General features: G+C 40.1%; 1 protein-coding gene across 2 annotated transcripts; it reads right to left on the reverse strand.

The window, feature by feature from the left end:
* Positions 1-7: 7 nt before the first annotated feature.
* Positions 8-25,838, reverse strand: LOC105264367 (protein sickie). Of its 2 annotated transcripts, none has more exons than XM_011301198.1 (6): positions 25,683-25,838; positions 15,072-16,928; positions 6,403-6,486; positions 3,693-4,340; positions 1,738-3,360; positions 8-1,646 (listed from the first exon to the last, which is right to left on the reverse strand). In XM_011301198.1, exons 2-6 carry the CDS (start codon positions 16,833-16,835, stop codon positions 1,488-1,490), a joined length of 4,278 nt encoding a protein of 1,425 aa, XP_011299500.1. In that variant the 5' UTR covers positions 16,836-16,928; positions 25,683-25,838; the 3' UTR covers positions 8-1,487. The 2 variants fall into 2 exon arrangements, with proteins under 2 accessions (XP_011299500.1, XP_011299499.1); XM_011301197.1 differs by having other exon boundaries at positions 25,448-25,838.

Below are 25,838 nucleotides of genomic sequence, written 5' to 3' on the forward strand. Positions count from 1 at the left end.
TGTTGCATACGATTTATAATTTTATTTATGACACAATTATGATTATTATTTCGGGAAAGTCAGGGTGCAGGCGCCAGTACAGCGTACAAATAGCGGTACAAACGTAAAAAATTCTGTAAACGCGACTGTATAATTCGTCACCACACACATCCACATTGATCCTGTCATACCTAAAATTTCTAGACTGTAATCCTTCATTATTGTTTTCCCATCCCCATTCTCCCAAGTGGGCTAAAGAGATTTTATCTGAAAAAATTGGTATCACAATACATGTACAATAAAAAACGTTAGAAGTTGTAATTTTTCCCAGCAGTGGTTACATGAAAAATTGGAGCAAATTCGCGATACAAATTACCCATTTTTACAGTTTAAAATCCATCGAATTGTTTGCTTCAATGGAAATGACATTTCACATGTTGAGTGATATTTTTATAGCATCCGCAACGATTCCTTCCCTTAATCATGTGCATCTTCACAATCCCGTCACTTTACTCGCGTTACAAGTTCTATTTACAAATTACATATGACCAGAATTACTCACGTATCTTACTGGCTAGTATAAATTTCAATCAGAATATATAATGATGATTCCGTACATTTATATAAAATTCAGCGCCATTATTTTCGTTTATTATATATTATCAACATTCTCCATTCGCCCAATTAAATATAGCCTTTTGTTATCTCCATGCAGATCTGTTTCTGTATAAATATATTACTCCCGAGCACAATGAGTCATAGACAAACCGTCATGATTCACATTCGTTCCACGTTTTTTCCTCCTGGATAATAAAAAAATCGTGGAAAATTCCATGCCCGGGGTTGGATTCAAGAACGATGGAATTCATTCGAGCCTGTTAATACTGTATTTCATCAGAAAGAATTTATCCTCGCCACTCAGGCACTAGACTTCAATAGATCCCCATTGTATGCTATTCGAGTTGTCTAAAGTCTCTTAAAAATATAATCAAGTTCTTTTCATTAGGATTCTCTTTAGGTGCTGTGTTTATTCGATGACGAGTCATCCACTCTACGTTGAAACACTGAATTATCGCCTTTTTTCAATTATTTAAACACCATTAGACCTTGAGACATTCATTGAGGCAAAACTGCACTTGCTGGAACTCTTCGTGACAAATAATATTTTCGATATTCCATAAGCTGTCGCTGATGGAATTGAAAATTTTTTGGAATGGCTGTTTTTTTGTTTCAAGTTGTGGTAAGTTTAAAATGTCTATTACTTAATTTATTTATTTACTTATTCCTCAGCCATGTAACTAAAAGACTAAATAGCTAGCCTCACAACGACGGAACTAGTGGGTTACGAATTTACTAGGCAGTTTCATAAATTATTTGTCTCGTTTAACAGTTCGCACATGCACATGAGAATCGATTTGGAATCGTCGAAAAAAAAAGACGAAACACTTGTTCTCAATGTGCCTGACTCGTTAGAATAGTTACCGATGGTTAATGCAAATCTATACTATTTAGAGAGCTGATTCTACCCCAGTGTTAGATGATCTCGAAGCGGTGAGATCCTCGGAGTGGCGAGTGTTGGAGGAGTCCAGGGATGTTGCTGAGTCACTGTCGTTACTGTGGGGACTCGAGTAGTTGGCTGCCTCCTGCAGTCTCATCAGCATGTTCAACTGCAACGAGAGAACAAAAGGTAAATTATTGATCTTGCTGTAGTGTAATAAAAAGCTTGAATTGTGCAGTGTGTATTTTTGTCTGACTCACCAAAGGATCACCATCAGTGTCACTGTGTGTACTGCCAAGGCTCTTAACACTAGAGCTGCCAACTCCAGCAGTGTGGCCAGAAGGATCCTCATCGTCATAGCCAACGTCCTCAGGTTTTAACGGTACGAGAGCCTTGAACCCACCATGAACAGCCTGGGTAGCGACCCAAGGATAGCTATTAATGATGAACTGTGTGGGGTCCTCCCAGGCTCCATCCGTGTTGCCATTGCCACTTGTTCTCCTTCCATAAAGCTCGAGTCCCTGTCGCACCTTGTCCACAAGGTAGGGAATAACCGAGTAATTCCACAAATCAGTAAACCACACCTGTGAATTAGCCACCTCCATGGGGCACCCTAGGAACCACTTAGGTCCAATGGTTACATCGGAGCTGCTGTGTGTCTCCAAGAATTTGTTGAGATGCAACCACACCCTCGGCATCCACTCCACAACAGCTGCCATCTCTGCATTTCGCATTCCTCCACACTCCCTCAGCTCGTGCTCCAACAGTTTCCTCCTCAAGAACCTCCCGAGGAAACCCTTGACAGGCTCCATATGATTGGCACACATAATCCATCTGAAGTTGTGAATTAACTGAAGATTGGTGATGTTGCAGGTGGTCTGGCTCATTGTGCCAATGATGGCAGGGAATGATTTGTTCTTAGCGTTGAGTCCACCGAAGAGTTCGGTCAGGGAACTCGCGTGTTGGAGGTTCTCCACGATTATCACTCGCGGTAGCTCATCACCTGCATTGGATGCACATCTCTGGAGAATGTGCCCGAGGAAAGCCCTGGGCTCTTTGCTGGATTTATGATCAAGATTGAATGTTGCAACAGCCGCAGGGTCTCCAGCCTCTGAGTCTGAACCAGCGAGTGCATGAGCTAGTTTGCCAGCCAGATAACTTTTTCCAGTGCCACTGGGTCCACAGAGGATAACCCGGCGATGATCGTTGAACAATGAGATGAGCCTCTGAACGATGGACTTGGGGATCAACGTGTCGATGGCCAGCCACGAATAGCCAGAGAGGACCAGATAAATGGTTTTGACGTGGCCTACGAGATATCCACAGGGCAGCAATTCCGGGTACTGAGGCTCTGCGGTGCACCTCGAGGCCTCTCCCAGGTGATAAGCCGATATGCAATCCACTCCTAACCCCAAATTATTGATCGGATCCACCCTAGAGACGTAATCCTTGAGGCAACGACGAACTGTCGAGTCGAGGCTGTCCCACGAGGTCTTGTTAGAGATGCATACATTGGCTATTATGCAGTGCGCTGGCTCACCAATAATCCCCTCCTGGCCCGAGGTCAGGTTCAGGTTGAAACTATTCTCACTGCCCAGGTACACTGCAACATTTATTCTCTTCCCATCTGTGTCCTCGATCACTGGCTCTGTTGGAGCGTTGGTGGTAACCAGCGGATGCTCCGGCACACCTATGTCATCGAGCTGGTCAACTGTTGACGTGTGATCACCACCGTTTGCGAGACCTCCTGTTGACGGCACCTCCGTCATGCTAAATCGACGCTCTGGGTCGCTCCGCAATGATGATTGTGACGACGTCAGCGATTTCGACGTCACCAGACGCTGCAGACGCTCGTTATCCTGCTTCAGGTTTATCATCTCATTCTGCAATACCACAATTCACAGTTACAATCTCATTTCTTATTTATTTAATAAAGATTTGATAAAAGCTTCACTGATGAGGCCTGAGTCAATAAAAATTTACACTTGTATCGCATATTAACGCGATTAATCGCGTATTAACGTTGGCATATTACTCGAGGATAAATACAAAAATTAGATGGATATTAAAAATTCCACTTAATTCTCAGAGAAACTTGAAGGATTTTATATCTCTAGACCCCATGAAATAACTGCTTTCAAGCCAATCATTACCTTCATTGATGTTCCATTACCCGCTATAAGCTTCTACAACAATTCTAGAAAAAATGTCTTACCCGCATCTTATTGAAGTGTTCCTTGAGGGAGTGCAATTGATGAGCGGAGGACAGTGCCTCGAGTCTGATATCGGTGAGGACGAGATCTTTCTCCCTCAATTGATTCTTCAGTTCATCGACAGTTGTGTCTGTTTTATAAAGTGCTGAACTACTTTTACTGCCACTCAACGAATTATCATGCTCTGGTGATTTCTGTTCACTGGATTCCCCATTATTTTGCTGAGAATTGTCGTGTTTTAGGGCGGTGGGCAGTCGTGGACTGTTGGGCGCACTGAGTTCACCAGTGATCATTGAACCATTGTCCTTGTTGTCCTCGGCGTCTGACACTGAGCCATGACGATTCTTCCTGGGCCTTGAGAAAGCCTTGGAGAAGGAACTCCTCAGCCAGCCCTTCTTCTTGTGGTGACTACTCACTGAACATTGACTGCTTATTGAGTTCAATGATGTTACGCTGTCGGCTGACAATTGACGCGCCATTGAGGAGCCTTGATTGCTCGTGTAACCGGCGCAGCCTGTTGTCCCTGAATCTGAATCACCCAGGGTGTGTCTACGACCGTTTGATGTTGCTGCGTTGTTTGTCAACACTGCCTCTGCACCCTGCTGACGCAAACGCTCGATCGTTTCACGCAGCTCCTGAAGTTCAGAGTCCTGCAATCATAAAAAATTACTGTACTCTTCATTTTTCCTCGAAACCATGAAAGCGGGAAAAAGCCGTAACAAATCGTTTGTTGAGCCAAGAAATAGGCGTTTTTTTCAGATGAGACAGTACGATCTTCAATGGAGGACAATTTTTTTATTCCAAACGAAATAATGTTTAACTGCCAACGAAAATCAGAAATATCATAATTCGTCACACCGCAATTGAAGATTCAGCGATTAAGCTTAGAAATAGCAAGAGACATTTCTGAGCTTTGAAAAGGAGAAAGTCAATAAAAAATGGAAGGGATAAAAGTAAAAAAAATGCTCCCAATCAACTCAATCTCCCAATTCCCCGTGGTCTGTACAGCGGCGGGCCACTAATAAACAATCAATTCTCCAACCAATCCCCGTCCACAATATCCATTCAAAAAAGCCTGATTTATTGATCGAACGATACAATGGTCTGAAAGTAAAGTACACGTTCAATCGCTGGAGTCACTGCTCCACGATGCGGCAGTGGTGTACAATTGCCACATAGACTTGGGGTTCGCCTCGAGCCTCTGGTCAACCATGTCCTCCAGACCAATCGAAGATTTTATTGTACTCTGAATACTGTGAGTCGCTACATCATTGGTATTTGTAATGGATGCTTCCACGGTCTTATCACAAATGCCTCTGGCATTTTTATCAGTTTTTTTTTCAGCATTGTGGATATCACTGGGGACAATTCGTGATTTCATACGCTCATACTTCAACTGCTTGACGGTTCTGCGTGGTTTCACTGCCATCGAATTATCAGGGGAATTTTGCAAGTTCTTGTGTTCTCTCTTCAATCGTTTCGATGGTGGTGATTGAACCGCAGAGGGTTTGCTTGCTTTGCGAAGGGAGATGCCGTTGAAAATACCATTTTCATGAGGAACCGAGGAATTTTCGATCTCCCGGTGTTTTCGCTTCGGTGAAATTCGACTGGAGCCGATTGGAGTGGATCCAAGGGGACCGCGATGGCCACTTGAATGCAATTCGCTCGAACCTGCTGATACCAATGATCTTGATGGCTTTTTTATCTCACTCTGCATTGCGCCCCAATCCTCATGCTCCTTTGATCTCTTTTTATGGGAGGTCTCAATTTTGTTTTGACGTCTTGTCAGATAACGGCATGCCTCGGTGATAAAACAACAAAGTGATGCGGGTTCATCGTGCTGAGATATTTGAGACGATGTGTCTTTATAATTTCGGAGAATCAATTCAAATGCTTCGGATGAATTTTTACGCCATGATTCGAGAGGTTACGAGTATCGATAGTCAGATTAGATTCGGGGCGGCTCTTTTGTTTCTTATTGTGGAATCAAAATAACTCTGGTAGACATTTTTCAAATTTTATCTTAATACTTTTGTTGGAAATATTTAGGACGTTAACGCGAACAGGGGAACCGCTGTAACAGGCTACAGGGAATAATGAAACACTTAGGCTGTTTATGGCCTGAACAACCCAACGCGTCGACCAACCCAATGAACAACCAATGGACCCTTGTCTTCGGGGCAGACCTCACACCCTGGACGAACTGGTGGCCAGGGGCAATTTTCAAGCTAACTCTTCAGCAAGCAACGTAAGGAATTATGAAACTACCTAGAATTCTATCGAATCCTTAATTAAAGTGAAATTATAAAAAATAAATAAAAGATTGAGTCTTATAATAAAATAGCAGTAGATATTATTTTTGCTGCAATTTTGATTGAGAAACGTAAAGTAATTATCGATTGAGGCAGTGAGCTTGATATTGAGTATCCACTTGTTAATTGATAATAACTAGATTCCATTGAATTTTGACTGCCTCTAGTGAGATGATTGAAGTACATGTGAATATTTTCAAGTTTTAGGAGCAGATGGTATCCAATTTCATCTCTCATTCTCCACCAAGAGATTAATAAAAATTGGTCGCGTGACTGATTACAAAGAGATTAGATAAATTGGTCTCGCCGTTTAACGTCTGTCCCATTTAATAAAAAAACGATGAGCCAGGCCCCTGCGGAATTAGAGATAGTTGAAATGCAGAAGCGGAAATTGACTCACCTTTTTCTCAGCGGTCGCCGTGAGCTGCTGTAGCCTCTGGGTCATGTTCGACAGCGACTGCTCAAACGCCGCCACTACGTGGGCCTGTTAACATGGAATAATACCAATGCATATTAAAAACAATGAACTATAGACTCCATTATAAATTCTATTTCCAACGTCGTAAATAATACTACGCTAGATGCAATCGATTCGAAGGAAATTATGGCCACCAAGTGGTCGTATTTGTTCGGTAAACATGGGACAGGGAGGAATGTCGCTTGTTGTAGCTCTGCTTATCGTGAGTTAGAAAATTATCTCGTGAATGCATGAGGAAATTCTAATATAAATTCAGATTCAGATTCAGATTTCGGTTTGTCTTTATGGAGATTGTGAGACTTTTGTCGATATTAAAATCTCATTCACTTGTTCATCAGATGGAATCATTTGCTTTGCCTTCTCTCATTTCTTCCGTATTTGCTTCTAAGTGAAAGCATCGCATTCTGCAAAATTTTTTACTTTTCCCGAGAATAATCAACGATTTTCGTTTTACAGATAAAAGTAATCGCCAATGTACTTTTCTACGATTGCAATCAACAAATTGCCTGGAATTCCTTGATACGCATGAATTTCCAAGTGCATAATCACCGATAGAATAGCTACGGATATGGTGACTTATCCGAGCCATGTAATTACCCTCTCCCCGATTATTTCTCAACATGTCGAAGGGCTCCGTAAAGATCACAACCAACTGCATAACTGGTCAGGTGGTACATGAGGTATGGTGTACACTGCATGCTGCATGCTGCATTGTACCAACACTGATCCCACCTAACGCCATTGACTCTCAACACACGTGTTGCAATGCACACGCCATATCTCCATGTGTAGAATCTAAACTGAACCGCTGTAAATTCTTAAACATCACCTCTTTCTCCTTCATTTTTCCAGAATTTCTTTATGCTCCAGGCTTTAAGGCTTAATTGTTTTCGTACAGCAAGAGGATTCCCTTTTTATATACCAAGTGGTTAACCTACATTATTAACAAACTCTTGTGTATTATCATTATTCCAGCACGAGAATTTTCAGTTCTAAATAATTTCGCTCCGGGCTGATTATGGATTTTCTGCTCGGTATGTTCGTTGGAATAATAATAATAATGCCATTGTTCATTAGAATATATAGCAGATAATTAAAACTCCTCAACAACTTTCCAGGTTGATTTTCTAGGGATCCTCGATCCTAGGCAAGATACCCCCTAGAAGGAAAATAAAATTTTCCATCGCGGAAATGGGTTTTACCACTAGCTCCAGTGGAATCCCATTGTTGCGAAAGATAAGTACTAATAAACCCAAGCTGAACACGATTTCTCAGTGTTCAATTCCTCAATGAACCTTGAGAGAATCACGGAAGTGATTCGACAAAATATTCTGCTCCCATTCTTCGTTCTGCTTTCAAGGCAGACTAGACAGCTGGGCAATACCCTGCTAGAATAAAAATATAGATAGAATGGAAAAAGCAGAGGGTCTAAATTCACTCCTAGACGAAGAACACAGGTTACCATCGAAGAGACGACAATCTCGTCTCTTCTTTAGTCTAGTGATTTAAGACTCGATGCCGAAGTAAAAGACTCACGGGACTCCCTGTGTAGGCGACCAGACTGACCCACAACTCGACCCACATGCTCACCGTTATATTTCACTCCTTTATTTATTTATTTATTTATTCAATGCCGATGAACTTACTACCTGAGCATCTGGATTTTCTAAAAAATCTTATCAAGAATGAGGTATTCATTATAATTTACTGCAAGATCAATTAACAAATTTCGACGATTGGCTTTTTACAAATATTTCCCGGAACCTACGGGAGATGGATAAATTTTTGTTATAACCTTTTTTGTAATTCTTCAGCTGCTAAAGAAAAAAGAACATAACGAAAAATTGGCCATCTCCCTTAATTTCAGATTTATTTACAATATTTATTTATTCAGTGCCGATGAACTTACTACCTGAGCATCTGGATTTTCTAAAAAATCTTATCAAGAACCTGAGGTATTCATTATAATTTACTGCAAGATCAATTAACAAATTTCGACGATTGGCTTTTAACAAATATTTCCTGGAACCTACGGGAGATGGAAAAATTTTTGGTATAAAATTGGCCATCTCCCTTAATTTCAGATTTATTTACAATAAACTCACTAAAGAGGGAAATTATTTTCAGTGATTCTTTGATCGTTGGTTTTCTCCGTGGAAAGTAAAAAGTCTAACTAAAAGGTTTTTTTCTGGTTGTTATGGGTGATAATAAAAAATACTCTAATTTAAATCTATTGAGATGAAGCAGACAAGCGAAGGAACACTTATAAATAGTATTAGGTCAAGAGATACTAATTTGAACCTTGTAATCTTCCATCTAGACCAATTGACTGAGTCTTAAAACGAAATCGGTTTATCACGTGATGACAAAAAGTCGAAGAAAATCAAGTGACAAATGGCAAAAACATGAAGAATTATTAATTGATGGTAATTGTGGGGGACATGACAGGGAGACCTACTCTAGTTCTGTGTAACTCGGTTTGATCGAGACCATTCAAAAGTTCAAGAGTGAATTATCGTCGTAAAATCCGAGTGTGATACACCCGAGTGATAGTACACTTTCGTTTTTTATCCAAATGCAAAAACGTCGGCTCCATGATTTAACGGGGAATATCTTAATTTTTATAGTTGTTGAAACGACGGAATGAGTTCTATGCAATTGAGGAAAGTAGAGAATTGTAAATTCATGGGGGATACTGTGATTTTACGACGGAAAGATGATGGAGATTCATGTCTCGATTTGCAATGATTCAGGTAATTTTATGGAGATGATCAAGAATATAGGTTTTTGATTGAGTAATAACTTGAATTATTCAACGGAAAAAAACATTTTCAGAATGTGAGAAATGAAGAGTTTAATTGTGGAGAAAGGTTCATGAAAATTGGAATTGAAAAATTACACATCCTGGAGATTACTGTTTTCTCCAATGAATTATTTACACATTAATTCATTAATTTTGCAGTAGAAGAGTCAATCTAATTAGATCAAAGCCGTAATGAGAGATTTGTGAATTTCCAGAACTCTCTAAAGAAAATAAAGTTCATGGCAACGAATTAAATTTTTTTGGAGCTGCGAATAATTGCCACTGGATATTAATTAAATGAAAATATAAAAGAAAATTAACTTTTATTGTTAAAAATGGATAAATCCTTCCGTAGTTTGTGCACCGTCAAACAAGTTGTAGAGTTAAATTGTTGCAAAATTATATGATGCCCCTAATTTATAAAATTGCCTTGAAAACCATCAACTGGGTGTTTCCATTGTCATCTATTGACATTTTAGATTGAAATTCGCCCTTAATACATCTCACTAGTTATATAAAACCGACAATGGCTCGAATCGATTCAACAGAGCGATCTCTCTGGGTTTTTCGTTTTATTGTTCCACATTCGTGGGTTCTTATTCAAAACAAACGTGGAGGGTACACAGGGCCGAGAGTGTTCTCTGTCGTGAATTCGTTGCCTCGTAATTTACGAGTTTGAAAACCCACCCACTCATTCGTCCGTTCTATTTCGTTGTCTATGGGATACCCTGGGAAAACGGCAAAATGAAATTTTCGCGTGGGTTGAGAAAACAGAACGAATGCCACACTTGTATTCCAATGTAACTCAATCTGATTATTTTTACGATCAATTATCCGTTTTTCACAGAAATTTATTCACTCCGTTGACTAAATATGAAACATAAAACTCTAATTACTAGGCTTTCAATGATTAATTTTTCACTTGTTCACGTTTTCCACTTAAATCATCAATTATCACTCAATTACATAAATATTAATGGGTAATGAATAAATATCTGACGTTATCAGGATACTGCTAAATTTGCTTTCGTAGGGACGGCGCAAATTTGCCTGACATTTTCCTTAATGGCGTAATTGGCTCAGTAATGGCTGGCTTTAGAACAAAATGTGAGAGGAAATTTTGAGGCTGAGGGTAGCCTAGAATCTAGACCCCTAGACGGGTCTTCTCGTAATTTAAATTACGCTTCAACCAGTCATTATCGAGATAATTGTGTAATAATTATACAGAAGCATAAGTGGAGATTTTTTCAGCTCTTATGATTTTTTAACTCAATTTCCTAGATCGAGAAAGCCTTTCCCTTCGTTCGTTCCATTATAAATTGGTCTTAATGATTCTGGAATGGGCCTGAGAGTGCCCTGAAAATAAATTTGTTTGGAGAGGTTTTTCCCTAGTATCGCTCGAGTCACTTCCGATCGGATTATCTTCCCCTCAATTTTTTTGATCCTCTAAAATTAGGGGTTTGACGGAAATAGACGAGGGGTTTGGAGGCGGTGTTGGGTAGATGATAATAAAATGTTTGGCGTCGTCTAGTCTGAGAGTTGTTGATGTCGGCAGACATCTCCTAGTTCAAATTGACGAAGTAAAAAATGTCATCGTACACTGCGAGAAATTTCTTTTTAGTCGACGCGTTGAGACTAAAAGGCATACATCAATAACAAAATGGTAAACTAGAATAATTTGATTTTTCCGAAGATAATTATTATAAAAAATTCCAGCTAATATCTCAGAATAGAAAAGCGACATCCACACTTTGCATGAATATTTTTTATCGAGAAATTTCAGAGTGACCAAACAATTTTATTTGTAAATATGAGAGTATTGTCTTTTTGTTCCAAGATATTTGCTAACTTTCGGCTAAAAAATTCAATTATCCTAATTTATCACTTTGAGAGATAATTGTGATGTTTTGGAACTTTTATATTTCATGGATTTTTATGTCTTGAACTGAATTTTCAATGTTGAAGTGGGATATGGATTAATTCGTTTGAAATAAAATGCTTTTCTTCGGGGGGTAATGTAAAGTAAAGATGCATAACAAGGGCAAGTGGGGTGCGTGTAAATCTGCTGAACAAGGCACCTCACTGTGGGCTCGCTGTATGTTTTTGCTCGGTAAGCTTTCCGGTCGTGTTTTTATTACCACAAAAGCGTAAATGTGAGTGCGGTTCGGGTGAAACGACACGTGGAAATGAATAAAAATGGAGATGAAAAAAAAACTCCAGGAATTATAGTTTCATAGCATCCAAGAGAACTTGGTAAATTTTTTTCACATAAGAACGCCCCTGTTAAACACTGTGCAATAATATTGTTACACCGTCACATTTTGAATATTGAAATTTGAAATTTTATCAACACTTTAATGGAAATTCAATTCAAATTTATGGATTATTTTCTCCGTATGCCCAATTCAACCACATTCTTTGAAAATTCGCAAAAAAAAACCTGAATTGGATTTTAAAAGAATTTGTAAATAATAACAATTATTCAATAATTGAAGAGTTAATAATTAAGTTAAAATTAAATAATTGGAGGAAATTTCTGAAAAAATTCAAGTCCACATTTTAGTAGCGGGATGACAGAAATTTTTTTAATGTGCCAATTCCTGGCGAGAATTTTTTCCACGTCCTTGAAATAAAATAAAACGTCTGGAATAAATCATATTCCGTTCATCAATTCAATTGCAACATAAAATATCCCATAAACATTGCGTTTTCGATGATAGGAGTGAAATAAAAAGTCTCACTTTAAAAAAAAAAGCAGATGCAGAATGACTCGACTCAAACTTGAGTCATAAATCCACCGCGGAATTTGAATAATTACGCATTTGCCTAACGCATTGACGAGAAATGAACCCCATGGCCATTAACCGTAATAATAAATGCCACAAAATTCCCGTCTCCCCCATTTTTTCTCATACATCGTAAAAACCAGTGGACTTCCATCTGACCACTTGGAACGGCGTCCTTGGAGCTCCACGAAAGAAATAAAAAAAAAAAAGAAAAAAAAAATCCGGCACCTGATTCACCAAAGGAGGGGAAGTTCGTTATCGATTGAAATGTGTATTTTCCCCCTTCTTCTTTTCTCATTTCGTCAACAATGGAGTAGTTTTTACTGGAGTATTTGTGCATGAGAAGAAGTGCATAATCCACGAAGCGTTACAAGACCTAGTGTAATCTGGCTTGGAGTTCCCATGCAGACTTGCCATTCCCCAAACAATATATCTCTTATTTGCAAAGGAAAAATAATTATTAGCTAGGTAATGGTGAGCTGAGTAGAATTTATCTTTCTCATAATTATCGATTTATCTGGAAAACTGCCAATTCAAGGTGGAAATATTAAACTTTTATGCTCTTTGTTTGTTCTTTTTTTTGTACCACCTTCTATTAGGTTTAAACAATAAAAGGGATAGGTTTATGTGCCATATAATGACTGCACCTATGTATCTGTTCTTTGATGTCTATTTTTATTCTATTATATCTACTCTTCATTAAGGAAATTTATGAACTTTCTGTAATTATTCCTTCAAAACAAGACGGTCAATCGGTTTATTTCTTTTGGCTGTATTTAATGATGTGGTTTCCACCCCAAACACTTGTCATTCGAAAACTATCCATTGAAAAAAATTATAATCCATAACGCGTTATTTAAACACGTGAAAAGTTACCCAAAACTAAAAAAATTATATTTGAAGTTCACAATGGACAATCTCACACAAAAAATGATGATATTGCAGCTAATTTTTTGAACGATTCACCCTAAAAATTGAAGCAATAACTGTTGCGTAAATATTTGACACAAGTTGGAGAATAGAACCAGATCACTGTCATAAGCTTCGCGATCACTCAGGAGATTTATTAGTAAATCCATAAACAAGATGCCAGATAGAACGGTGAGCACGTGACTCGTTTTAAAATGTCAGGGGCAGAGAGGAAATGGAGGAGAGGGAATGTCGAGTGTAGAAACATTTTGACGATTTTTTATTTCTTTGGAGCGAGCGGGAATTGGTCAAAGGGCACTCACACGTGTGTTGGATTCGAAACGCCTGGACCCTTTTCCCTTCGGTAAACACGCCTTCCTATCAGCCACATGGCCATCAAGGAGTATGAGGATGTTATACAGGAATTAGAGGGAACGAAGGGAAGAGAATGTTTTCTCAGGACCTGCAATTCATTCGATGTTGCCTTTCCCTACCCCTCCATGTACCTTCAAGTACTTCACTACATTCAATCTATTGACACATGCTTTATTGAATTTATCGAAAAATTCGCCTGTTATTTTCCCCCAAACTCACCCCAATACCCTTCATTCAAAAAATGCAAAAACAACAATTGTCTATCCCCCTTTGAGAAAAGTAGATAAAAGATATAGGAAATGCCTGGGTAACATGGGCATTCAACATATTGTTATTTAAATTGATGTAGCAGTTAAAACTGTACAGTGTCTTTCTCAGATCATATAATGATTATCTAAAATGGTAAACGCTTTGCTGAAAATAATTTAATAATTATCAGATAGAAACGTCCTTTTTTTGCATTCATTGAATAATTTTTTCAATTTTTTAACGACGTCATAAATTCAATATAAAAAACATCGTTGAAGGACAGCCAATTTTTTTCCACTGTTTACTTTTTATATTTTTGGAGGATTCCACTGGCTCGCCTAGCAATCCATTAGGTGCCAAATGCCTCATTCATCTATTTATGTTCCTCGAAACATGGAAATATTTTTAAAGTCGAGGATGGAACCATTTTTAATGGATTGTCCATGTTACCCCAGCGTTGTCACAATTTTATAAATTTTATCTATTTCATGATTATTTTTCAGAATAAAATTTTGCAGTGTGGATTCCCTCCACAACCACTCCTCATCCGACAAGTTCATGACTTTCTCCAATAATTGCCTATTGAATTTTTTACAGGTGGAAAATTAAACAATCTCACCGTTGCCTGTAAATGCAAATGAAATAATTGCAGTGTCACGTCGCGGCGTATGATTACAACTGAGAAGGCAACAAGTTGGGGAACGTGGGGCGTCTAATTATTCAATCGAGCAGCACATGGGCATGGAACACTAGTGTCCCAACCCACGCTTCGTTATAAAACTCATGGTACCACCGTCTCCTCTCCCCTTGCTCTAGTTCTTTCACTTCACCCCGTCCCGTACCCTCATTTACGTCGACGGTTTAATCCGAGTTCAAGCTTCAAATTCATTTAACGGTGTATCGCAGGCGTCTCATTACTCTCAACCCGCTTCGTCACCCGCACGCATCACAACTGCCCGCGAGATGAATTATTAAAATAAATCAAAACCGACAATCGTTGATAAATTGCCGCAATATTCCTCTTTACTCTCTCTTCCTTCACATTTTTGTATTCGTCGTCGGGACGCCGGCATATCCGGTGTGCAATGACGTCCGGCTATTATATGACAGGTGAGCTGATTTTTTTTTTACTCGTTAACCCCATGAGAATTTTATTTTAAATGTAGGATATATTAGCCACTGCTGACGCAGAAAAATCCGATATGCGATCATTTCGGGATTTTACTCCACGGAAAATTCGTTTAACCAACAGTTCTACCTATTTAATACCCATAATTGGTAAGATAATAAAAAATCTATAAAATATATATATATATCAGCTAAATTTACATATTTTCCAAATTGCCACAAATTATGTATGTTTTCCTGAAATATGGGGGATTGAAAATATTTCGCAAAGCTAGCGCAGTGGAAATTTTTGGGCGTTGGGCAATGTTGAGGTGTAAAAATGGGTGAAGTGGATAATTTACCTGCAATGCGGGACAACTTCGATGTCGATACTTCTTGGTAGCAAGCTCCCACCAGGGAATAACACTAGTACTGTCCCTAGGCCTGACGGGATCGCTGACCGCGTGCTCGTACAGTGGTTCGAGTGCGCGACCGCTAACGTTCCCAGAGAACCGTCTACTTGACGGATCACTCGACCGCTCCTTGCCACTACCACGTCTCGGCAACGTAGCAAACCCCTCAATCGTCATCTCACTCTCTCTATCTACCCTACCCTCATTCTCTTCCCTTTTTTCTCTCTTTTCCCGCGATTCCAATGAAAAGCTTGCGGTCAATTGGCGCCTCTCCATTTGACCTTGCATGATCATCTCGGTGGCGTCCATCAGATAATTTTGCCTCAAATCCCCATTCCTGATGTCCATCGTGCTCGCACAAGCTCGTCGAAGACCCACCATCCTCTCACCATCGAGAACGTCCTCACTCGACTTGTGGAGAGGATGAGCAGCGACCTTGGGCCTCCTGCAGGGTAGAGTGTCACACCTTCGAGTACCTTCATTAATCCCAGACAAAGCCGCACTCTTTCTCCCTTCTTCGACTCTCGATCGGCTTCTTCGGAGTATACCGGTGACCCGGGGTCGCCTTCCGTGTCTCGACTCGTCGTCCGACTCGGTGCCGGGGTCATTGCACCCGGCCAATCCCCCTGAATCGCTCTCATCTCTCCACCGCAAGGTCGACGAGTTACTTCTCCTCGACGTACACCCGCCGTTATCCGTCAGCACTCTCTCAACTTTGCTTCTCGGTAATTCCGTAAAACTTTCGCTTATCGCGTACAGTGATTCACTGGATTTGGTTGATGTGGTACCCGTGGAGCCGGTCGAGTGGCGACAGTTGTTCTCCATAGAGGAGGAACGGGGCAAGGGTTTTGGAGGAAGCTTACCGTAGGAGTTGAACCGACGGGGAACACGAGGAGCGTCCAGAGTTGGGCTCTTCTCATCATCGGTTTTAACGAGTAAATCCGGAGAGATTGGTGGCATCGGTGCCATGTCTCGCTTTCGGTAGCTGTAAATTTTTGAGTCCTCCGAGGTAGGTGTCTTTGGAATTTTCGTTATTACTCCATAGCCGGAGGTGTGGGGGTTGTAACTGAGCTCGTCGTAGCTCCTGTCGATCTCCGCAAGGTTCTTGTTGATGTCCTCGATGTATCGCGCAGTGGTGCGGTAAAGATCGCCGCTGGGGACGTAGTTACCGTCCTTGGGCGGAGTTTTTGTAGGGTTCTTCATGGGGATTGTAGGTGTGGCGTAGATAGGTCCTTTCGAACGCTCCGGGATGATCCTGGGGGGATGACCCTCTGGAGGAGATTGACACCAGTTTAGGTTGAGGATTGAGAGCGGTGCAGCCGATGGGGAGCTTTGCGGACTATCTGGGGTGCAATCCGGTGCCACTGTGTCATAAAGACTCTCCGGAGAATTGAGTTCTCGGGGTCTCTGACTAGTGAAGGTATTCAACGTCTTCCTCTCAGGTATGACCACTGCCTCGTTGGGCTTCTTCGGGCGCTTCAGTGTGCCGTAGTTCTCGAGGAGTGTGTTCTTGGTGGTCGGAGACCAGCGTGGCACCTGGTGGATCTGGTCCATCGGGATCGCAGATATCGTTCTCAGGGGGCATGCATCCTCAGGAATTTTAAGGAACTCCTCCGAGTCCGATCGGTATACTGCCCTAGGACGATTCCTAGGTCGTGAACGAATCGTCGCGTAACCGTCGTGCACACGTCGTGAACACACATTCACCTCCATCTTCACGAGCTTTTAGTTTGGCTTCACGTTAGAACACACACTGCGCTCATTCTGGAGGGGAATTGGGGGGCTTGGGGGAGCACTGTTGACAACCTGCAATTTCGGGGTTTTGGAAATTACTGGCTCCTCGGGGATTCCCTTCGGGAGAATAATATGTGTTTTGAAAATAAATTTTTCATAATAGTTTCGATCTCTTCAGAGAGCAATTAAATTTTCCTCTGAAGTTTGAGCGATCATTGATATGTGAGTGTAAGGAATAATAAATATTAGAGAATAAGAAAGGTGTAGGTGTAGGTCGTGACAGTCCTATCCTCGGGCTGATTACGTTAATGTAAATCCTCTTCAAATAAATCCCAATGAAATCGATTTATTGTTCCATCCATGGACGACAGAATAGAACAATCACGACTTGGATTCCTCGAGTACATCATCTCGTGTTTTCTAATCCCCTTCCGCCTCGAATGACCCAAATCGACCTGAATAGAATTTTTCGAGTAGGAGTACCATGTGGTTCGTTATCGTAAACGACTCGACGGCCCTGCGATCTCCACCAGAAGGAGCGGTCGATTCTCCGACGCGTAACGCGATGCACGATAAAAATCCAAAAGATACAACAGACCGAGAGAGCTAAGGTCCCGAGACTAGATTCGAGGTCGCAATTATCCTCCACGATTTTCACGGTGAAAGGAGAATTTCTCATTTTAATCCCCAACTGCACCAATTAAATTCATGATGAGAAGTTAGTTCAGCAATATTTAAGGACTTCAGTTATTTTTCATCTCTTTTCTCTTCTTTTTAACATTTAACATTTCTTATGATTTTTTTTCAATATCGTGGTCACGTAATAGACACGTTGTAGATTATAGTTAGATTTTCTGTCTAGTTTTGGGAATATGGACATGAGAAATTATTGGACGAATATGAGACGGCGGCAGATGAACGGGATAGAGGAATTGATATGGTCAAACAAGATCAAACCGTCGAACGGTTCTCCAGGAGTAGAGGTCGATCACCCAGGAAATAAATCGTCCTTGCTGATCACTCGCGTTACACTGGCATTGTGCACAGAGAGTGGAAATAATAAAACCCATAGCCGAGTTTATTACCGATTATGGTGTCCCAGTGTGATGGAGATAACCATGTTGGGTAATTTTGTGTCGTTTTCACGCGTCTCGCGAGGATTCCTTGCAGCCTCCGGCCAGCAAACCTACGATTTGACGCCTCGTTTTCCTCGTTTTCCTCCCAAGGGCTCACAACGGAAGTGGACGGTGTCTCACCGAGTGATTTATAAGCGTAAAGTGAGTGGCGGATGTGTAATGCGGCCTCTGGACTCGAATGAGGCAAACTCCATTTCTCAGAGGGATTTAGTTCTTCTGCTGGCGCAGGAAATTTCATGTGCTCAGCTTTATCACAATGCCAAAGAAAAGTACTTGTTTTCGCGATAAATTTATCTTGTACTGTTGGAACACTACACTTGAAATTTCAAGTTTGAAAATTTGAGAATTTTCATAATTCATGAGTTTTGATTGAATTTTCATAATTTGTCATTCATGAGTCATTCAATTTCAGGTTGACGGGGTATAAACAACCGAAAAAATGTTGAAAATTCAATAAATAGTTTCCCTGAATTTTCAATCGATCTCAAATTCAAGTGTATTTGATATTGAATTTTCAGGCTGAGCATGAAAAACATATTTTCAGTAACTTTCAAGATAAATGAGAAATTTAGTAATCGGTTTTAATTAAAATTGAATTCAAACTCATGTAATTGAAATTTCAAGAAATTTTCAACAGTGTAGGTGGGCATAACAAAAAATGTCTTGAATGTTTCCGCGTCAAATCTGTAATTTCCGAGATAAAAATGCAAGAGTATTTGGTTGAATCACTTAGCGATTTCCAGTGCTCAAAAAAAAACAAACACTTTGCTTTTAATGCTATTTCCTTGATTATCTGTCCACTTGTCATGGTAACGCTGCAGTAATCCCCGAAAAAAATTGTAATGACATCCAAAGTGGACAAATTGATATTGAGAATGAGGATCAGTTGTTCATTCTAATATATTCAATACGAATCAGAGGACACGGTACACTGAAAACAGGTCTTGCGGGCGGTGTCATGTTGAAATGCACGAATGATGTAATGCACTTGGGGCTCTGGTTTTTTTCAACTATTCTTTTTCCCCTCGATTTATTCTCCACCTTGTTTCACCTGTCCACCTCCCAGCTCTCAAACCACGAGGATTCAGCGACGAAATAATCGGCGTAGAGAATGCCACAGGAAGAGACCTCCATTTTATATTCAACCATTAGCTAATCGCCACGACATCATTGACTGATTCGATTCGCGGTGTTGCAACTTCAATATTATACCGTTTACAAAATCGATATGGAGTACTGATATTTTTTATGTTGTAACGAGCTAAGGGAAAAGCATTGCCGTTTCGAGAATGCGGAAGGGAATATCATTCAGCAAATGTGAGAATTCTATTGTTAAAACTGGATAACTGGAGAGATAGAAGAGCTTACTGAATTTTCAACGGATATTCATAGGAATTCAACAATGAATACTCTGTAAAAAATTACTCACTGGACATTCCGATTGATTTTTTGGAAGTGCATGTATTTATATTTTTTCCTGAAATTTCAAGAATTTCATTGAAAACTCAAAGAAGTTGAAGACTTATTTTTCTACCATTTGAAAACCCGTCCTAGAAAAATGCCGAGGCAAATGTTTAGCAATTAAAGTTGCAGGAGTAAAAACATTAATCGAAGAATAATCACGGAATAAATCCAGTAGAGGATTCCTCGGTCGGGGATTTTTCCGCATTCAATCATGATTGCAGGAATAATAATAAAATCATATCGTATTAATCAGTTGCAGCTGAACCGGTGGAATATGAAATGGAACAGAGGTCAATGAATTCCGCTTCGACAATTGGAATTTGCAAATCAATTGCCCTAGCATACAGCCGCAATCAGTGGAGTGATATTAGTTTTTTCGATTGTTTAGCTCCTCTAGAAGATGATAAACGCTTGCTGAACTATCGCATAATAAACAAGAAGCGGTTCGTAATGATAACCCATTAGCTATTGAAAATCATTTGCTGGCATTTTTCATACATTTTCCCAAATATAATGCATACATAAAAATTCAAGATTTCATTAAAGAATTAATTATCATTTAAGAGGAATAACCCATATTTCTTGAGTTTTCAAGATAACTGAGAAATTTTAGTGGTCCCTAATTGGAAATGAATTCACGCAGATATATTGAAAATTCAGATCAGTTTGTGACTGAATTTTCACGAAATTTTGAACGGTGTGGATGGAACTCAACGTCTCGAGGAGTCAAAGTGATTTCTAATACTGTAGGATGAAGGAGAATATATACTTGAGGGAAGGATAAAATTCCACAATTAGAATCCGGAGTTGTCCCCTCAGCCATCAAGCCCTCCAACGTCCCTCTTCCCCGGAAACCTTTCGAGATAAAACAGAAACTCCAACTGACACTGTGGCGTCCGCTTTTCGCTGACACGGTTCAGTTTTATCATTAAAAACCACTTGTGTATTCCTCGTGAGGCACCAGGCGTGAAGACACTGCCGGAATCTAGGAATAAAGGAGTAACAGTCTCCCAGTGAAGGAAAATTTTCTCAGGATTCAGAGACTCCGGTGGATGAATGCAAGTGGGAGAAGGAGGAAGAGAATTGCCCCTGCGGGAGCTCTGGGCTTGAAGTATGCGGGTCATGAGCGAACGGGTGCTTCTGTAACTACAGAACACCATTGGGTGCACCAAAGGGTTGGGGTAAATTGGAGATAATATCGTCGATAGTCACGTGCGCATCCAGGAACTCCGAAAACCCCCAAGGCAAGCTAAACCACATGAAGAGAAATTCTTGTGAGAAATTCAGTATACCGAAATGGCAGTCACTCCATTCAATATTTTTTTCATTTTTTCCGATTATTTTTTTCCGAACTATTCATCATTCTTCTATTTTCAAAACCTAGTGATGAATGCAATTCGAATGGAGCTCTGATAATCAATTAAATTGAGGGAACGAATTCAAAGATAAAAACGGTGAAATCGAGGGAATGTATCAATTTTTTACAACTCATTCTTTTATTCTCGGTAATGATTACGATGGAGTTACGTTAATTGCGGAGATTAGGCTCGATAATAACAAGGTAAACCCGAGGAATATACCGCTATTGTTGGGGTGCAACAAAAAGTGGATTGTTGAGGTCAATTAATTTTTTGGAATCGTGAAACTGAGGATAAGCTAGTCGCGATAATTGATCGTTAGTAGAAATTGTTGAGTCCTGATGATGTGTCATGAAGATGTCTCGGAAGAGTAGATAAATGACGGAAAATTATCCGGACGAAGAAGTTGAACAAATTCAATTGTTGATGAATTCAATGAAAAACAGCTGAATATACCAGTCATTTAACTTTTTCGATATTTCGACTGGGAATGCCCTCGCCGCAACGATTATTCAGAAAAAAATATTGCCAACTGATATATCTCCCCTCGAGAAATCAATGACCAATCGATATGAGGCAGGGAATCTCACAAGAAACAATTCCCTCAAGTCCCAGGTCTGAATTTTTCGAATGGAAAAGCAAGGAATGCCCCTGTTGGCAAAATAATCGCATTTTTCTTGCTACACAAGACCGGAAACGCGATAATATCTTCAGAAGAAACTCACTCACATATTAAATATGTGATTCGATGTGATATCGATCCTCAATCAATTTATCCGTCAATCACATTGGACATCCACGCCAGGATGACTCTTAACTTTTAGAACTTTTAGAATTTGCAGTAATGGTTGTCGAGTTGGGAGTGAATATTTGAAAATGCATATTTTTTTTCTCTGGAGAAGAAGCCTCGATGGAAATCGATAACGACGGAAGTCGCTGAGGTTGAGGAATTCCAAGCAATACCATTTGACCGCAGTCCACCAACTGTAATGTACAGCTGAAAGACGACAAGAAGTCACAGGAAGACGATCTCCAGCGAGTGGAATCCGTCTGGAAATGAAATCTGCAAAGAAACCCGAGCGTGTCTCTCGCACACCGGAGGCTCGCGTCCACTTTTTCCCTTAACATCCATTCCACGGATCCACTTGACGCATCTTTCCTCCCTCCGCTTTCTTCTATCTCTCATTTTTTAACTTTTTCCTTTTCTTTTTCACGAGGAGGTCGTACATTCCGCGTCGAGATATGTCACTCGTACTCTGACGTTAACCCCTGGGACCCAGAGCTTTTTCACTTGGAAACAATGAGATTGCCAAGAAATTTTTGTTATGCCATTGAGATTTTAGAAATTTATACGAAAAAAAGAAAATTGAATCAACATGATTTTGATAAACCTTCAACGGTTTACGGAAGATTTCGAAAAAATTCCTATCTTTTCTGATTATGAAAAATTATGAAAAAAAAACGAAGTAAATAAAATTTCAAAGATGCCCATAAAAATAATGTTTTCAGTGAAATTGGTAATTCGGTTACGGCACGAGTGAATTAATGGCTGAAGAGCCCCGAGAAAATTCAGTTATGGTCCAGCCAAGAATTAATGAACTCTTGGACGAAGAATATATGGCATCCACTTGACGCTGGGTTACAAGAAGAGACAAAAGGCATAAACGACGAGTACTAACTTTTAATAAGCAAAGGAACGGGATTGGCCGAGTCGTTGGCTTCAATCAAGAAAATACGGGGTCTTTCGTTGCCTTTCCATATCTCCTCTATCGTTACGGGTTTGTCTCTAACCGTCTGTGTCCCATCGAACATAGCGAATTAAAGTCAACCAAAGGGGAAAACAAGATGAGAAAACAACGCGGAATCATTATTATCCGAGACATATGCCGTCATTATCGAGGACGTGCCCGCGGCTTCGCCTTGACGTTCACCATTTTTTAACTTCCTCTTTTTTTCCCACATTTTTTTTTGTGCCCACTGAAGTACCGAACAATGTGGCAACTGATAATATTTTCTTCGATTTTCCACAATTTTCCACAATTTTTCCCAATTTTTAGTACAACTCTGCAATATTGAAATAAAATTGAAATTTTTAGCGCGAATGATCAGTAATTCGCGGTTTCATTTACAAAAAGATTTGAAATTTTTAACAACGACAAAGTGAGATGAAACTTCTGTGGAATTCTCCATCTTCAGTTAATTTCTTGAATATTCTAGTAGTTCTCTATTTTTTGGTTCACATGAGACTGAAAAGCCGTGAAGAAAGTTGAAAAGAGTCAAACATTTCCATTGAGAAATTGAAGCGTTGACAATAAAACAGCGACTCTTCTTGAATTTTCAAGATAAATGATTGACTGTTTTCAATTGAAATTGAAGTAAAATCCACATAATTGAAAAACCAGACGATTTTATGACTGGACAAGAAATTAAAATGGAAATAATGAAAATTGCGTCTCTGGAATGACAGCATCGACCTTCAATAGTTCGATCTCGTCAGCTTCCCGCTGAATTACTCAGAATTCAAATAGGAATGATGTCAGAAGTGTAATCTGCAGGCAAAGTGTTGGCAGTAGTCTCGAGTGATTACTAGAACAATTGCAACGAGGCCAGTTACATTTCCGGAAACGAGAGAATAATCCTCTTGCTTGAAAGCGGAGGGACATGAGAGAATTGAAATGAAAAAAAAATCTGGAGACATGGGTAAGGAGGAAGAAAAGTTGTAAGAGCCCGCAGAATCTCCGTAGCTGTCCACTAATCCCTCGGAGATTCTGTTCACGTTGAGTTGAACAGGGGAGACGAAGGGAGAAAGAAAACGTTGAGACGAATTTTAAAAATGAACCGCTGACGGCAACAGACATTTACCTCCGTTGAAATATTAATAATGAGCCAGTGAATAACGACTGCGTCTCTTATGGCACCGACAATCCAAACCATTTTGGCCAATTGAACTTTCATGGGGGCATAGCACTGATGGAAATGGCATTATTAATGACTCCCTGCCACCAAGATGTTCGACATGACTTTTTTTCTCGCTGAATTTCTCTCCATTGATAATGCAGATGAATTTGTTGCCGTATGTTTATGGTTTCTGGCATGATGTCGATGGAATTTCAATATCGGGGGGCGCGGCGTTTGTATGTTAAAAGGCTCCAATCGAATTGCAAATTGCTGAAGAGAATGGGAGACAACAACAAGCATTGGAGACGTGATATTGAGGAGTTTCAACTATTTTCCAAGACTCGTAGAAACTTCGAAAAAGGAAAATTGAAATTTCATACATTGGAGAAAGATTTTTCTCTGCTGAAGAAAAATCTCTAGAGGATCGTTATAGCAACTACTTCATCCTAACAAACGAGACAAAAAACCACAACTTTGTTCCTTCAATTATGACCTCCCATCGATTTATCGCAAATTGGGCCGCGATGCCCCGAAACAATCATAAACCGAAATGGCTAGTCCCGAGAATCGCGAAAAACTCCGAAAGTAAATAATTCCCACAACGTTTTTGTCTCGATCGATTGTCCATCCTCTCCCCAAACATAAACGACTGTAAATCCCAGTGATTTAACTGAAGAAAGTTGAAGGTACAGGGGGGCAGAGGGGTCATAAATCCCAGAGGGCAAAAGGGACTCACGAAAACGTGCGTGTACACTGTGGGGGCCATTGTCCCTTTTTCAAGGGCCGTTTGTCCGATTGCACCGAGGACCCAGTGTAAACGTGTCTCTAAATACAAGAAACGTTTTTCCCACCAAGGCCCAGCAGTCGACAGAATAAATTATCAATAATATCGGTGTTTTTTTCGTTTTGTATCGATACGTGAGGAGTCAAACTAATTGGCGTTATCATGCCAATAGTATTCACTGTCACATTCGTCCCCATTTACATTTATCTCCTCAACATTCGTCGGTTTATTTATACAAGTGGTAATATGCGTTGAAATAGTAGGACAGTCGTGTGGAACTACTGACAAAATATCCAAGCCGCAATTCAGCAATTCGCTGTTAGAAAAAAATATAAATGAATAAAATGGGCAGCTGGCTAATACACGGTATGTAGTACAGTATCCCGCAAACTCTGGAAAGGATGTCACCAAAGAAAAGACAGTTCAAAGTAATGGAACATTTTCAAAACACAAGACAACCAGAATACCAGAGGAAACCTATCCACGTACGCACAGCCTACGTGAACCAACCTTGACGATGAAAAATCAGTAAAAAAAGAATACTTTTTTCATCACTGAACCTGCAGAGTCACGGTACCGTGCTACTGTGCAGCTACCAGCCTTCCTGCACATGATTCCTTATAGGCAGCTGATCTATCGATCCCGCCATCGATCATCAATCCTCAAGATCGCTCACTATTTTCTAGAAAATCTAATGACTTCTCGAGAAATACCGATTCCTTGCTCTTCTCAAATCGAGCCGAGAGATTTTATGACAGTAGTGCTTTTCAGGGTTTCTTTAAAGATGTCAAGAGGTTGTGGCTAATGAAAAAAACCATCCAAAATAAACGGACAAGCATTTCCCAAAGAATTCCACTGATAACTCCCGCCTCTTATCTTCAAAACACATATCATAGATAAAATAATGAGGTAAAATGGTTGGACGGAGTGTATCCGATAAAAATGTCGCACCAGAGTGTTAATCCGATGCTGTAAGAATCGATTATTTATCCCCCGAGGTAAACCAGCAATTTCCTTAAGTTTTTTTCATTCCTGTACAATATTTATCGATTTCGTTGTTTTATGATCGGCAGTTGTGAGTAGTTGTGAGGGATAACTTATTAAGCACGGGTTTAAAAACAACTTCCTCGTTGTGATGATAGTCATGATAATCGTCATCACGACGAGTGCTAGTAACAATAATTACCAGATGCACTTGGTTTCACTGTTATTTATCGCTGGGGCATTGGATATCAACATTTCCACTAGTTTTGTCACTGATTTTTCACAGATCGGGGATGACGTGCGGGGTTTTTGGGGGACTGACTATTGGATTATTGACGGAAATATGCGCTGCGCTGCG

Source organism: Fopius arisanus, unplaced genomic scaffold (assembly GCF_000806365.1).
Source record: "Fopius arisanus strain USDA-PBARC FA_bdor unplaced genomic scaffold, ASM80636v1 scaffold00020, whole genome shotgun sequence".
Classification (NCBI taxonomy): domain Eukaryota; kingdom Metazoa; phylum Arthropoda; class Insecta; order Hymenoptera; family Braconidae; genus Fopius; species Fopius arisanus.

Coding starts and splice junctions, on each gene's coding strand:
- LOC105264367 (XM_011301198.1), bottom strand. CDS start 16,835: ATGGAGGTGAATGTGTGTTCACGACGTGTGCACGACGGTTACGCGACG. Junction 6,487..15,071: donor GAAGTTGTCCCGCATTGCAG/GTAAATTATCCA, acceptor CCATGTTAACAG/GCCCACGTAGTGGCGGCGTT. Junction 1,647..1,737: donor ACACTGATGGTGATCCTTTG/GTGAGTCAGACA, acceptor CTCTCGTTGCAG/TTGAACATGCTGATGAGACT.